The 14,171-nt window shown below is 37.4% G+C and overlaps 1 protein-coding gene across 4 annotated transcripts in view; it reads left to right on the top strand.

Annotated features, from left to right (window-relative positions):
• Nucleotides 1-2,112, top strand: part of med25 (mediator complex subunit 25) — a 31,734-nt gene extending 29,622 nt beyond the window's left edge. For 3 of the 4 annotated variants that reach the window (XM_056453599.1, XM_056453598.1, XM_056453595.1), the window contains 2 exons: nucleotides 1,321-1,429; nucleotides 1,588-2,112. In XM_056453599.1, coding sequence (XP_056309574.1) covers nucleotides 1,321-1,429; nucleotides 1,588-1,694 — 216 coding nt within the window. In that variant the 3' untranslated portion in view covers nucleotides 1,695-2,112. The remainder of the gene's footprint in view (nucleotides 1-1,320; nucleotides 1,430-1,587) is intronic. The other variant, XM_056453596.1, reaches the window with a different exon arrangement.
• Nucleotides 2,113-14,171: the final 12,059 nt, after the last annotated feature.

Below are 14,171 nucleotides of genomic sequence, written 5' to 3'. Positions count from 1 at the left end.
ATTTCTTGTATATTTCTGTCTTGTTTCTAGTCCAATTATTTAATAATTCTTCAACTAAGAAACATTTTACAAAAAAAAAATAAATAAATTAAGTGATTTTTTTTTTTTTTGCTTAAAACAAGCAAAATAATCTTTTTTTTTTATTTTGACATGAGATTGTTTGTCTTACCCGGTTGGCAGATTATTTAGCTTGTTTTAAGGAAAAACTCAATTTTAATTAAATTCCTCTTTATTTTTATAGCGCCTTCGTAATGTAGATTGTGTCAAAGCAGCTGAACATAGAAGATTCTATTAAAATTAAACTGTGTCAGTCCAGTTTTCAGAGATGAAGTTTAGTTCAGTTCAGTGTGGTTTATATTTCACTGCTGAAAGTCCAAACACTAAAGAGAGAAATTCATTAATGCTCAGCTCCACAATCCCAAACCAAGCAAGCCAGTGGTGAGGAACAAACTTCACCAATTGACAAAAGTGAAGGTATAAAAAAAAAACCTTGAGAAAAGCCAGGCTCAATTGCCCACGACCATTTCTCTTCAGGCTAAACTTCAACTTCAATTTGACATATTATTTATTAAAACAAGACAATATGTTTTGCTTGTCGAGAAAACGCTTCTTGATTTAAGAATTGTTGATATTTGAACTACAAACAGAACAAAAAATCTAAGTATCTAAGAAAATGATCTAAGAAAAGTATTTTTTGCAGCTTGGTAATTTTATAACTTTATAACATTTTTAAAGCACTGTAATATGAATATCCAAAATCAAACAAAAAGTGCTCAGGGGTAGCGTAAATAACGTGTTGGTGCTCTTTGGATAAGGGATTCATCCAAATAAATTAAATAGTCAGTGCAAAAGTCAGTCCAAGGCACTCCAAAAAGGTTCACCAGAGTTGACACAGAGTTTGCATGAGCTTGAGTTTCATCTCACATTTGCATATATATGGAAGTCATTGATTATATTGAAAAAAAAAAATTGCTTTGCAACTGCTAAAGAAATAATTTCTATACTGGATGAATCACTGCTTCATTGTGATCATGTGATCTAGCAGATTCAGTTGCATTGTTTCTTTGCTTTCACAAATTCTCTTCTGCGGCCTCATGTTGTAATAAAAGTGTCCCAATTCACTCGACTGAACTAGTTAGTCATTTTAGTAGTTTTAACCTGCTCTTTTATGAGTAGAGTGAAATAAAAATAATAACTTTGATCACATACTGCTTTGACCTACTATATAGTGGGAAAGTAAGCGATATTTAGATGCAGCCAATGTAAAGTCTGATCTATGAAGTTTGACTTGCTTTTATATGCCAGCCTCTCTATGTACAGCAGGGCGGGATGCAGGGCATGCAGGGGATGCATCCCATCCAGCAGATGGTCCACGCAGCACCAGGAGGGGGCGCTCAGATGCAGCCTCAGTGGAGACAGCCTCACCAGGGTAACGCTTAATTTCCACTACAGTATCATTAGCACCATTTATTTTTATCACATCTGTGACCTTGTTAATTGTGTAAGAGATTGAATTTATTTGCTGTGGTTTATGCTTCATTTCATTTCCCCCCAAACTTTGTAGATTCATATTTCACATTCCCACAGGTCCACTAATGGTTCCTACGGGTCCACGGGGTCCAGTCTCACAGAATCCCGGGATGCCGTCGGTGTCGAGCGTCATGGAGGATGAAATTCTTATGGATCTCATCTAAGGACTGTTTTCCCCATCATTCTTTGCTTCTGAGGTTTAATAACGGAATATGAAAGTCATCATCTTTTTTATTTTTTGTTAGAAGAATGCTTGTAGGGGAAGAATGGAGGAATTTATAACGAGATCACGACTTTATTTTCATACTCAAGTATTCGTTGATGCTTTTACACACAAACTTATCACCGTATCATGTAAGCGGTTCATATGTAGGAACTGGAGGGAAAGGCGTTTACAAAAATTAGGTTCCAATTTGAAGACTCTTCTACTCCTCTCGTCCAGAGATGAATCAATCAAATCCGGTTACTATTGTATTTTTATGAACGTTTTACTTTCTCTCGGTTTTACTTTTTCTTAATTTGTCTTTTTGAAATCTAGCATGTTGTTTTATGAAAATTAAATAAAGTTAATTTTCTCACGCAGCTTTTTCTTGTTAAAAGTCTTCCTTAAAGGCATAGTGTTCCTATGATTGCAAAGGAAGATGTTTTGAATAGTTCCCATTAAAATCCTTTCAATTGTCCAAATAATTGAAGTCAATGGGACCCAAAACTGCCCATTTACCTGTGTAGTTGGCAACATTTTTCATAAATTATTATTTTTCTGTGTTATATAGCCAAAAGCATTTGGAATGAAATGACAGATTTATATCATTGGTTCCCAAACTTTTTAACCTGCGACCCCTAAAATATCAATACCAGTAACTGGCGATTAGGGCTGCAGGATTCTGGCTAAAATGAGAATCATGATTTTTTTTGCTTAACATCAAGATCACGATTTTTGCACGATTCTGTAGATCTAAAATACAGGTTAACAAGTGTAGGCTATTACTATTGTTTTTATTAAACATATAGTAAAACAACATGGTGGACTTTAAATATTTAAGTATGTCCTGGTTGTTAATTCACAGTAAAGTGATGATATCAGAATATTCATAATTCTAAAGTTGAATTATTGTGTTTGAGATATATCAGGGGTCATCAATCTTGGTCCTGGAGGGCCGGTGTCCCTGCAGGGTTTAGCTCCAACTTGCCTCAACACACCTGTCTGAATAATTAGCTTGTTCAGGTGTGTTTGATTAGGGTTGGAGCTAAAATCTGCAGGACACCGGCCCTCCAGGAACAAGTTTGATTGGTGACCCCTGAGATATATGCTTGTCATTTGTCATTGACAACATTATTAGACCATTTTTTCACTGGTAAAATGAGACATTTGTCATTATCAGATTCTCTCTTACATTTATATTCAACATTATATAGGTTAGAATAGTTATACTGAAACTGTAAACATTTATTTTCATGCACAACACTTTGTGTTCACTATGAAAGAAAAAAAACGTATCAAATGCTTGTCGTAATCATAACTAAAATGTGATATGATCATTTAAATAATGTGTGCGCTTTTGGTTTCACTTTCACTGCCGAGTGTGCTCATGTCATGGCTGCCGTCACTTTGAGGAAAAAAAAACTTGCATGCAAATCAAGCTTCCTCCCAAACCATCGCTCTGTGCAACAAACTGAATGTTATTTACAACTTTATTAGGTGTTATTCACAGCTTAAGCAGGTTATGTTCACTAAAGTAGACATCATTCGCAAGCATGCGCGCATCCTCTCGGTAGTTAACAAACAGCTAGTGTGATTTTGCAGCCGCAAATACTTCATTACATTATGACAGAAATTACATTTTGGGGTGAATTATACATTATAAATACAGTATGTGACACTTTTAACACCATTTGAAGGTGTCTGTGTTGCTGAGCAACGTGTATAAAACAATGTAAAGACTTGAGCGACCACCATTACACTGCTCTCATGACCTTGAAAATATAATTGGCTGAATTATAGAAATGCTGGATTAAGATCATGTGTAGGGGCGAATCGAGATCGCGATCTTTTTCCCGATTAAACATGCAGCCCTACTGGTGACCCCCAATATCCTCTGAGGTGGCTATAAATATATAAACCCTGCACACAATGGTGCACACATACCAATAGGCCCAAGCCTATTTATCGTTTAATTTTGGAGAACGCTACTCGGAGACCATTCTCCATGTTAAGTTGGGGCCTGAATTTATTTTTAATATACGTGAGTGCCGTAAAGGGGTCAGAAAGTTTACCCTGGTGCTATAAAATCAATCTGCTGCATCTGAAGCTCTTGCTGTGTCTTTAATATAATGTAATCACCCAAGGTGTCACAAAAAACATGATGGCAGATGGCTTTTTGTTTGCGTTTTGTTTACTGTATAAATTTTTTTCTTCTGTAGGTTAAATCTTCTAGTTTAATGTAATGAATTTGGTCTCGTTGTCCCGTGATCCCCCCCCCCCCCCCCCCCCCTCCCGGAGGGTCCCAACCCTTACTTTGAGAACCACTGATTTATATCACACATTTTTTATTTAGTTCTATCCCTTTAAGGTATCAGTTTATGTAATAACCTGGTAGTTGTGTGATAGCAGTGCATGAGTGACTTAAATAGACTGAATGATAGGTTGCAAAATGCTTGATTCAGCCAAATGGTGTCACAGCGTTAAAATTAACCACTCCAATATGTCATGGAACCATACAGTGGACCCCAGTGCCAAGTAGTTCTACCAGATGGCAGCTCTTGGCCAAGCTTTTCTTGGCATAACACATAATCAGGCTGGACATAGACACAATGTACGACTACAGTCCACACATATACGCAGATATCTTGGATCTGAGCTTTCACATATAGAGAATCTGACACTGAACCTTTCTGATTAACCGTCTTGTGTGCTGAACAAACATTTTTAATGACCGTCTCATCATGCTTATTCTCTCCGAGCACCCGGAGGCATTAATTATGAAGCTTTGTGTGAGACATTACTACATATCTGTCACATTACAAATGCATGTTCTGAATCTGAATATGGGAACATGAGCACGCAATGCAAGTTACCAACCAGTAGGACGTTCAGGAGAATTACCCAGCCTCCGGTTTGAGGCTAGTCCAGTGTTTCTACTTGCATGCACACTTTTGTTTTGCTTTTATTTTTTGCATGCATGCATGCAGACTTCTTAGTACACAGACACACATTCTCACACAGACAGGAAGTGATGTTAGTCCCTGTCACCTGGGAGACGGAGACGGTTGCTAAGATACGCTGACACTGGGATCTGATTCTAAGCTTTCTCTCCATCCCTTCCTCACACACGCCGCATACACTCACGGATAGAGGCTCTTCTGTCTCGGGATGACGGCTGCTCATCCCTTTCGCTGCCATCCAGGTCACGTCAACAGCTGAACAACTGTGGGCTACGTGCCCTTGCTTTTTTCCTTTTAACTTTGCTACTTCCTAGTCTGCGGTTGTTCCTATTTAAAGCCAGCTTGGTTTAGGCGGCACTGCTTGGGATTTGCAGACTGTTTGCACTTATCACAGTTTGATGGGTGTCGATGCACACTTTCTGCCTCGTTATTGTCTAAATAAAGCATCGGAGTAGCTTCGCAGTGAGTGAACGGCTGCAGTGCAGACAGTGATGACTGGTGCTTGCGCCTCAGTATATTAAACGTGAGGAGTCAGGCCATTCTGCTCACTCATCTGGAAGAGCGAGTATTGTTGCAGTTCCAGTGGCCGTATGGCTGCATTTAATCTTGCAACGTCTGCTCAATGGACGTGGAGCTGTGGCCAAGGGAATAAGTGGGTCATGGAGCCACCGAGAGTTTGTTTTAAGGGGGCAATTGGCTAGACTGACTTTAGCTTTAAATATAAAACAATGGCAGGAGGACGGAAGTCGTGCTTATTTTTTCAACCCCAGAGCAATGGAGGACGATAGCTGAGTGGTTTTACTTCACTAAATAGCTCTACTTTATCTTAGTATTTTAGAAAATGTTTACTTCACTTTTGTATTGTACAAATTTAGTAGAGTGAAAAGTAATTTGCAAATTGGGAAAAATGTGACTCGCTCACAATAACACTGTTCAATTAGTGGAAGAGCTGAATTTTGTTAACCTGTTAAAGTCAGTGTGAATTCTAAATACATTCATTTTCTTTTCGGCTTAGTCCCTTTATTAATAAGGGATCGCCACAGCGGAATAAACCACCAACTTATCCAGCATATGTTTTACGCAGCGGATGCTTTCCAGCTGCAACCCAACACTTGGAAACACCCATACACTCTTGCATTCACAAACATACCCTACGGCCAATTTAGCTTATTCAGTTAACCTATACTGTAGAGGAAACCAACACGGGGAGAACATGCAAACTTCACACAGAAATGCCAACTGACCCAGCCGGGGCTCAAACAAGCGACCTTCTTGCTGTAAGGCGATCGTGCTACCCACTGCGCCACCGTGACGCCCCAAAATCAAAATTCACAATGTTTATTTTTCTAGCGCACATTGTTATTCTTAAGGTGACTAATCCTAACTAATCCATGCAAAAAAACTATTGTTTTGGTAATCTAAGTCTAAAAGTTGCTTCTACGATTGACGCCAGTTTGACAACTTGTTGTTTTAGGGGTTTTTAACCTCTATTGTATAGGACAGTATAGTGAGGACAGGAAAGAGAGGAGCCTCGAGTTGGGAATCTAACTCTGGTCGCCGTGAGCACCTCGGTGCTATATGTCTATGCACTAAACACTACGATATATGTACAGACTTAGCCACAATAGTATTAACCACAGTACTCGCATTAGCTTTGTTTCCATCCAAAAATGCCAATTAACTTTATGTGCAAAACTGGAATATCGCATAAAAGATGTGCGAATAAAGCAGCATTTCTATCCAACCAGTCAAAGAGAACAAAATAGTCACTTCCTGATTAACTGGCGGCAAATATCAACCGTAAAAACAAAATTTGCTGAATTAGGAGAAGCTTCGTGAACTTTTTCCTCATTTAAATAACGACTTGCACCTCAGAAGACGATGCTGACACGCAATAAATGCGCGGTGGCGTTTGAAGGCGTGAGACGCGGAGCACAGATGCTCTTGACGGTTCTGGAGGTAATTAATATAATAACATTAATACCGAAACAGTTAAGGCGTTTTAGAACGACCAAAACAACATTTCCAATGTTTTACAGTGTGCTCAACCTGCTGGTTTGTCCATTCGTGCACATTTTTAATCATCGCATGATCTCTAATAACAAAATCACATGACATTTTTTAATGTGCATAGTGGAATTTGTTCAGCAAAAGTGTTTCCATTGTAGTTTATCGTAGTATCGCATCTTTTCGTATTGAATAAAATGTTTATCCTACTCAGTTATGCACATATGTTCTTATGGACATTTTTCAAAATTGATGTTCATCTTGGAGTTTCCATCAACCAATTTCTTTTACTCGCATATCCAAAATGCGCAAAAAATAGGTGAATGGAATGTAGCTATTGACTGTTTACATGGACATCAGTAATCGAATTATTTGCCTTAATCTGATTAAAACAGTAATATGATTAAGGTGTTTACACGAGTTGCTTTTTGAATGTTCCTTTTATTATCCTGTTTTACATTATAGCACATAATTTAATTATCGTCATTGCGTCACCACGCTATCCACATTTCTTAATTTGTCGAATTTTACTGCAGTTTGGCACTGTCATTCAGGAACGTTTCATGCATGCCGCCCGTGACAAAGGAGATATTGGATGCAAGTATGAACTGCTGGAAGAGTGTTGTTTTAATGGAATTTGATACCGCACGCCATATGGGGAAAAAACCTCTGCATTTCATGATGCAGGTGTCTGTGGTCCTTGACGGAATTATTAGGTGCAGAGAAAAGTTTCAAACAGCCATGTGTGTATAGACTATCCTGTCGCAAAATGTGTCAAAATAGTTTGATTAAAGTGTTTACCAGTCTGTACTGCACTTCATTAATGCAACTAGAATCGGCATACTCCACATGTCCTAATTTAATTTCTGTTTAGTTTGATTATGATCTTAATTCGATTAAATTAATCAAAAGTCGCTGTTTACATAGTAGACTCTTAATCAGAGTATTGTCTTAATCATATTAAAATCAGATTATTGGTGTCCATGTAAACATACTCATTGTTAAATTGTTATGGAGGAATGATGTGCACATATAATAAGCCATTTGGACTTTAAATTGGTACACAAATCACACCGAAAGCTGGTAATTGAAGACATCCAACTGAGTCAGTTCACAAGTCAACAATCCACTGATTCAAATTGACTGCTCGGACAGACGACACAGTCAACAGCTCGAAAAAGGATCAATTCATAGCAAGTCTAAAGTTTACAAATCACTGATTGAAATGATCTGGAGCGTGTCCCCAGTTAACAGTTCAATGATTCAAATGATCTGATCGAACTGAACCTACAGTTAAAGATTCACTGATTCAATTAATGTTGTCAAACCGAGTCTGCAGTTAACAGTCTGTTTAGAGTGAGTCTACAGTTAACTATTTATCGATTCAAAGGATCTGTTCAGACCTTATCTGCAGTTAATGATTCACTGATTAAAATTATTGTTATTACTATTATTATTAATTCACTGATTCATATGATCCAGTCTGAGCGAAATATGTTAAATTCTAGTTATTTTGTACTTTAATTCAAGTTAAAAAGGAGTACTTGATACTTGTTACTGGAGTAATACTTTGTTTGGATATCTTTTACTCAAGTGCTTGATTTGTGCAATTCTCCACTACTGCCCCATAGATGTTTGTCTCGCCCTGACAGAAATGGTGCGGTCATTGGTCCTGCAGGGCAGAGATGCCTCTGTGGCCTTAATGGATGTGCATTGACATGGCTCTGCGTGCAGGTGTTTTCTGGAGATTTTTAAAGGCCTTACCCATTCGACTTGCAAAACACATTGTCTGGGGTGAAGTCTGAGGGTTTCATGCCCATGAGGGAGCATTTGAAGGGTTGGTATTCTGACAGTGGAGATGTTTATTGGGTGTAATTGCACTGCTGTGGGGAAACTGATCTCTTTCTTGTGTCATGAGCATCTTAGCTTGGTGAAGCGAAGGCATTCGAGCTCCTATGGTGAGATGGGGCAAGAGCTCTGGGCGTGATCAGGTCAGACCAATTTAGGATGGAATAACTGGACAAAGATAAAGGTAATACATTTCTTTCCCAGCAAGGAAACGCCTTTTGCAACTCCTGACCTGATGTGGTACAGTAGCTAAAGAACAGGAAGTGCAACCGAGAGGTCTGATAAGAAATATTATTAACCAATGGTAGAGACAGGCAACACTGCAGCTTATCATGCAGGCTCAGTGGCGTGTGGCTTTGATGGTACTCATAATGGTCAAGACTTCGCAGAGTTTTGATTGGTTCATTCACTTTCTAATCTCACCATTATTCCACTCAAGGTTGTCATGTATTTCTTTGTTTTGAAGAGGCAACAGAGACATTCCTGGCTCAGTTGTGTCTCAGACATGAGTAATTTATGTGAACAAGATATTTAGTGCTCTTATTAAGGATTGTAAAAGGTTTATATTTAGATTTGGAGTCCTCAAAAACAAGCTGATATGCATTCAAGGTCAAAATAAATTTATTTTACCTAATTATTCCAATGACTTACATTTGATTTGTTCAGCGATTCATTTTTCCAAACCATTCTTTAGCATGGCACTGCAAAATCAACCTGCAATGTTGTGATTGGTCTACTGTGTGCAGCGCTTGCCAGAAATGGAACACCCATCACCATTACTGGATTCCCTCACAGTACAGAGCACAGCATCTTCGCAATGTAATGCTATCTGATTCCCCTGAATCTGCTAATGTCCTGGAGTTCATTCATGAAGAAGTTGTGTGAACGACATCTGCGCACATCTGGCATTTGGTCAGAGCAGTAATGGTGTTGATATATGTCTGCTTATTGTGATTAAAATTGATGTAGACCACACATTTTGTAATAATGACTTGTTTGATTTGCATATTACTTTTCTGGGCACTCAAAGTGCTTAACAGATTTGGGGGGATATCCTCAACCTACCAGTGTGCAGCATCTACCTGGATGATGCCTCTGGAGCCTTTCTATGCCAGACTGCAGAACACACACCAGCTTACTGGTTGAGAGTAGACAGAGTGATGAAGCCCATTGGGTGATATGGTGATGGTTTGAAGGCTATAATGAATGAGTCTAGTGGGCAAGTTTGGGCGTGTCTGCGTCCGAAATCGCACACTTCCATACTATATAGTATGCTAAAATCAGTACTCGAGCTGAGTAGTATGTCTGATGAAAATCAGCATGCGAGAAGTATCTGGATGACCTACTACTAGATTCTGAAGTGCGCATCTGATGCACGTTGGGCTATTCCATGATGTCCTGTCCTGTGATCATATGTCACGTGATCATGACAAAATGGTGGATGTAGTACGTCTGTGTTCTATTCATACTACTCGCATTCATAGTGTATAGAATGTACTTTTCTAATGGATGAGTAGCACATTTAAATTCAAATGCAGTACCTACTGAGTAGTAGGCGGTTTCGGACACAGCCAGTTATTTCAAAACAATGTAATGCCTACCATTGTAACATGCTACAGTGATGCCATGCTACTGTGATGGATGGGTTTAGGGGAGGGCCAGTGTCCTGCAGATTTTAGCTCCAACTTGCTTCAACACACCTGCATTCATATTTTTTACAAAGTCTAGTAAGAGCATGATTAGCTAGCCCAAGGGTGTCTGATTGGGGTTGGAACTAAACTTTGCAAGACACCGGCCCTCCAGGACTGAATTTGGGCACCTCTGGTATAAACTGGGAGAGGTATAAACATTAATAACTGTAAGCGTTGGGGTAGATGTAGATGTTAATAATACACAATGTAATGGGTGATTTAGTAGTTAATATAAATATAGTTTCTATTAAAAAATGCTCACGTACATGCTCACTACATATTGGACATGATTCACTACATCATCATGCTACACATTGTAAGGACACACTCCATTTTAATACAGTATTGGCTTCTATGATTATGAGCTTAATCCCATCCAATTGATTGAAGAATTGTGTTTAAATGAGCTAAAAAAATAATTAAAATATCTATTTTTGTCATTATTTATTGTGATAAGACATTATATATTGACAGGAAGGGAAGTTCCCCGAGAGAGAGAGAGGGGGATGGGATCGGGAAAGGTCAGGACTCAGGATGCCCGCAGCACAATTGCACTATATGTCATCAAACTGACCACTAGCTGACTGACTGAGGTAAAGTTTAATTGAACTGTTGACTTTCAAGTTTAATTCTACTGTAGTTCATGTGCTAAGTTGAACTGTTTAATACCTCAATGCAGGGGGGTTCTTTTTATGATCTTAACTTTTTATTGATTGTCTCATTTGCAAATAATACAGATGGATTTCAAATATAGAAATGTTCAAAAAGACAATAATGTCATATAAATGTATATGCTTATTAAATAATAAATGTAATGTTTTTAATTGGGGGGGGGGGGGGTTAAATTATTATTTTGTCTTAAATTTTCCTAATTTAATCAAATTTATTTCAATCCATGTAGACCTATAGAAAAAGTTTTTTGAAAGCTGCCACTCATCCTAACTCTGATATCCACTCAAAGATTGAAGGTCTTCTGGCTTAAATTTCTCTCGCAACCATGCGTGCCTTCTGTTCTCACGTAAATCTACCAGAGGTCGATATTGATTGACTGACTGACCAACCGACTAACCAAACGACCGACAGACTGATCCACCCCCCCACCCACTCCCATCTCTAAACCCAACCAATATTTTTTTCAAAATTACCAATTGACCCACCCACCTAAACCCAACCGATAGTGTTTTCAAAACACAGATTGACCCACTCACCCCCTTTCTCTAAACCCAACCAATAGTGTTTTCAAAAGCACCGATTGACCCAATCACCCCCTTCCCTAAATCCAACCGCCAATGTTTTCAAAAGCAATCATGAAAAGGAAAAGCCCTCACCTGATTTTTTTACCCTGTTTTTAGATCTTAAGACAATTTCACCCTGTTTCACCTTACTTGTTTATTTTCTTTTTTAACTTTTGTTTTACACACTTTCTGAAACTGTTCTTCACCAAACTCAAACCCCATCTTTGCAGTCAACTCCTCTCTGCGTCTCAAGTCCACCGGCATACATGGCGAGCTACTGGGTAACAGCAGAAAAGCCGTCCACATGGTTGTAAGCGGTCAGCTAGTAGTGCAAATGGAAACAGAAGCCATCGGCAACATTATATCATCACATAGCATTCGTTTTAAAGACGAAATGTAGCCATATGTATCTCTGGCTACATAATTCGAGCTCTCCAGAAATGTATACAGGGGTACGTTTTCACAAAAAAGTTGGGCAAATAACGGGTCTGTGATATCTTTACCAGATAATCATGCACTTCTCTTCATAATAACATTCTGGATTATTTAAAAAATCTGCTTAATCTTAATGCTACGTGTAATTTGACCGATTGACTGGAAAAAAATTTTGCACTTTCAACTGCATGGTTTTATATGGAACCTTATAGAAAGTTCCATTTAGCATCAAAAAGGCTTCTCCTATTGTTATATGCCAAATCTAAACCTAAACCTAACCTATGTTTCCCCTAAGAGTGTACAAAGTGACATTTATTTATTTATTTATTTATTTATTTATTTATTTATTTATTTATTTTTCTAAATACCTGTGGATTATTGTTTGTAATATTGGGTTATCAAGGTATATGTGTATTCTTATTTTTTAATTTATTGTATTTTTATATTTAAATTTTTTTATTTATAATTTTTTTATTTTGTAATTTATTTATTAAATTTATTTATTTATTTTCATTTATTTATTATTATTATTATTATTATTATTATTTTCTCTCTTAGATAAATGTAATTTCAATTTGTTTACAGGGTAAAGGTGGGAATGATATTTGTTTAATTTTCTCTGTAAAATTACTTTGTTATATCTGTAAAAGTTTAATAGTTTAATAAACCGATTAAAAAATTTAATATATATATATATATATATATATATATATATATATATATATATATATATATATATATATATATATATATATATATATATATATATACCGATTGACTGGAAAACCAATGCATACCTTCACACAACATGAGGATGAGTAAATCAATATTTGGATAGTCTAAATTAAAACATGATCTGTGAAAATGTCAAATTTGGAGGTTTTAGGCTTTCTTTTACATAACTGTGAGTAATTTAAGGCTTGCATGTTTACCGCAGATGGAAATATCTGTGAATGTAGAGCTAGAATCTCAAAGAGACTACATTATTACAATTTTTTTTTCTCATATTTAGGGTCTCTTGACATGCTGAATGCATATATATTGTATACTCCTGAACCAGAAAAATCAACATTTAAACAAGTTCATGAAAGGGGAAAAAATACTCTGTAATCACAGCAAAAAGGGAATAATGCATGGCTTAGGGCCTGTGTAGATTTTTTTCAGTCTGTGATGGGGAAGTGTTTGTAGTGCAGTCCAGCTCTTGATTTGAAAAAGTAATGCTAAGCTTTCATCCAGAAAATATTTCCTGTCAAAGGGAACAGATTCATCCGCACATACTAAGATCTTAGCAATCAGCACAGGAAAAAAAACTGCCAGCATTGCACTAACATTACACAGTTAGCGGGGGGAAAGTGTGTGTTGTGCTAATGCAGTAGTTAAACTTTAATGCAACTCTAAGTAACAGCAAGATGGACTGCAGAGTCACACCTGGTTACATCACACATCATGTTGCGTTTTATTGTTCAGTATTTCTACCTTTCAAAATCGCATGCAAAGAACAGTAAGCCCAACCTTTCTGCCATCCAGAGAGGACAACACATGGGGTTTGACACAAACATGGCATGAATTACTTACTGCGTTGGATATATTCTGACATGCCCTTGAGAATAGCAAAATTTCATGTGGCTAAATCTGCTGACATGGTTCAAACCAACAGAGAGAAAGCAGGTTTGCAACATGTCTGGTGGACTTGTTTGCACAAACAAACAAAAAGAGTTTGGAATGCAGACTTCTTGAAATCTGGTGCAATAACAGAACAATTTTAACAATAATTCTCTTTATATTATCTACAACTTCATATTATATTCAAAATATGCGTTCACTTTTGAGATTCATTTTTATTGCAGGTGTTTTTTGTAAACTCAATGCCATTTTCCTCGAATGTACTTTGAATACCTAGAATGCGTGCTCGTATAAATATCAAAGCAGTTTGTAAGTGCATCACACTCTTTAAAAATAAGAGTCCTATTTAGAGCTGTATCTTCCTGAATAACCCTTAAAGCATAAATGGTTCCTCGTGTGAGTTTAGGGGTTTTTATTTCGCATCTTTTTATTATTCAGATCTGCAACAGACAAAGCCATTACTGGATTTCTTGAGCTCAAGCATCAGCTACCCAGACTGTCAACAATCTCTCAACAGGTAAACACATTCAATTTTTAAAATGGCTACGCGTTTTAACATTCATAATCCACTGTGTTTCTTATCAACCTTTTTACGCCTATTTTTTAGTTTAACAGAACATGTGGGACCAGCTTTGTACTG

The sequence above is a fragment of the Danio aesculapii genome, chromosome 3 (assembly GCF_903798145.1).
Source record: "Danio aesculapii chromosome 3, fDanAes4.1, whole genome shotgun sequence".
NCBI lineage: Eukaryota > Metazoa > Chordata > Actinopteri > Cypriniformes > Danionidae > Danio > Danio aesculapii.
This window is presented reverse-complemented; position numbering and strand designations above follow the sequence as displayed.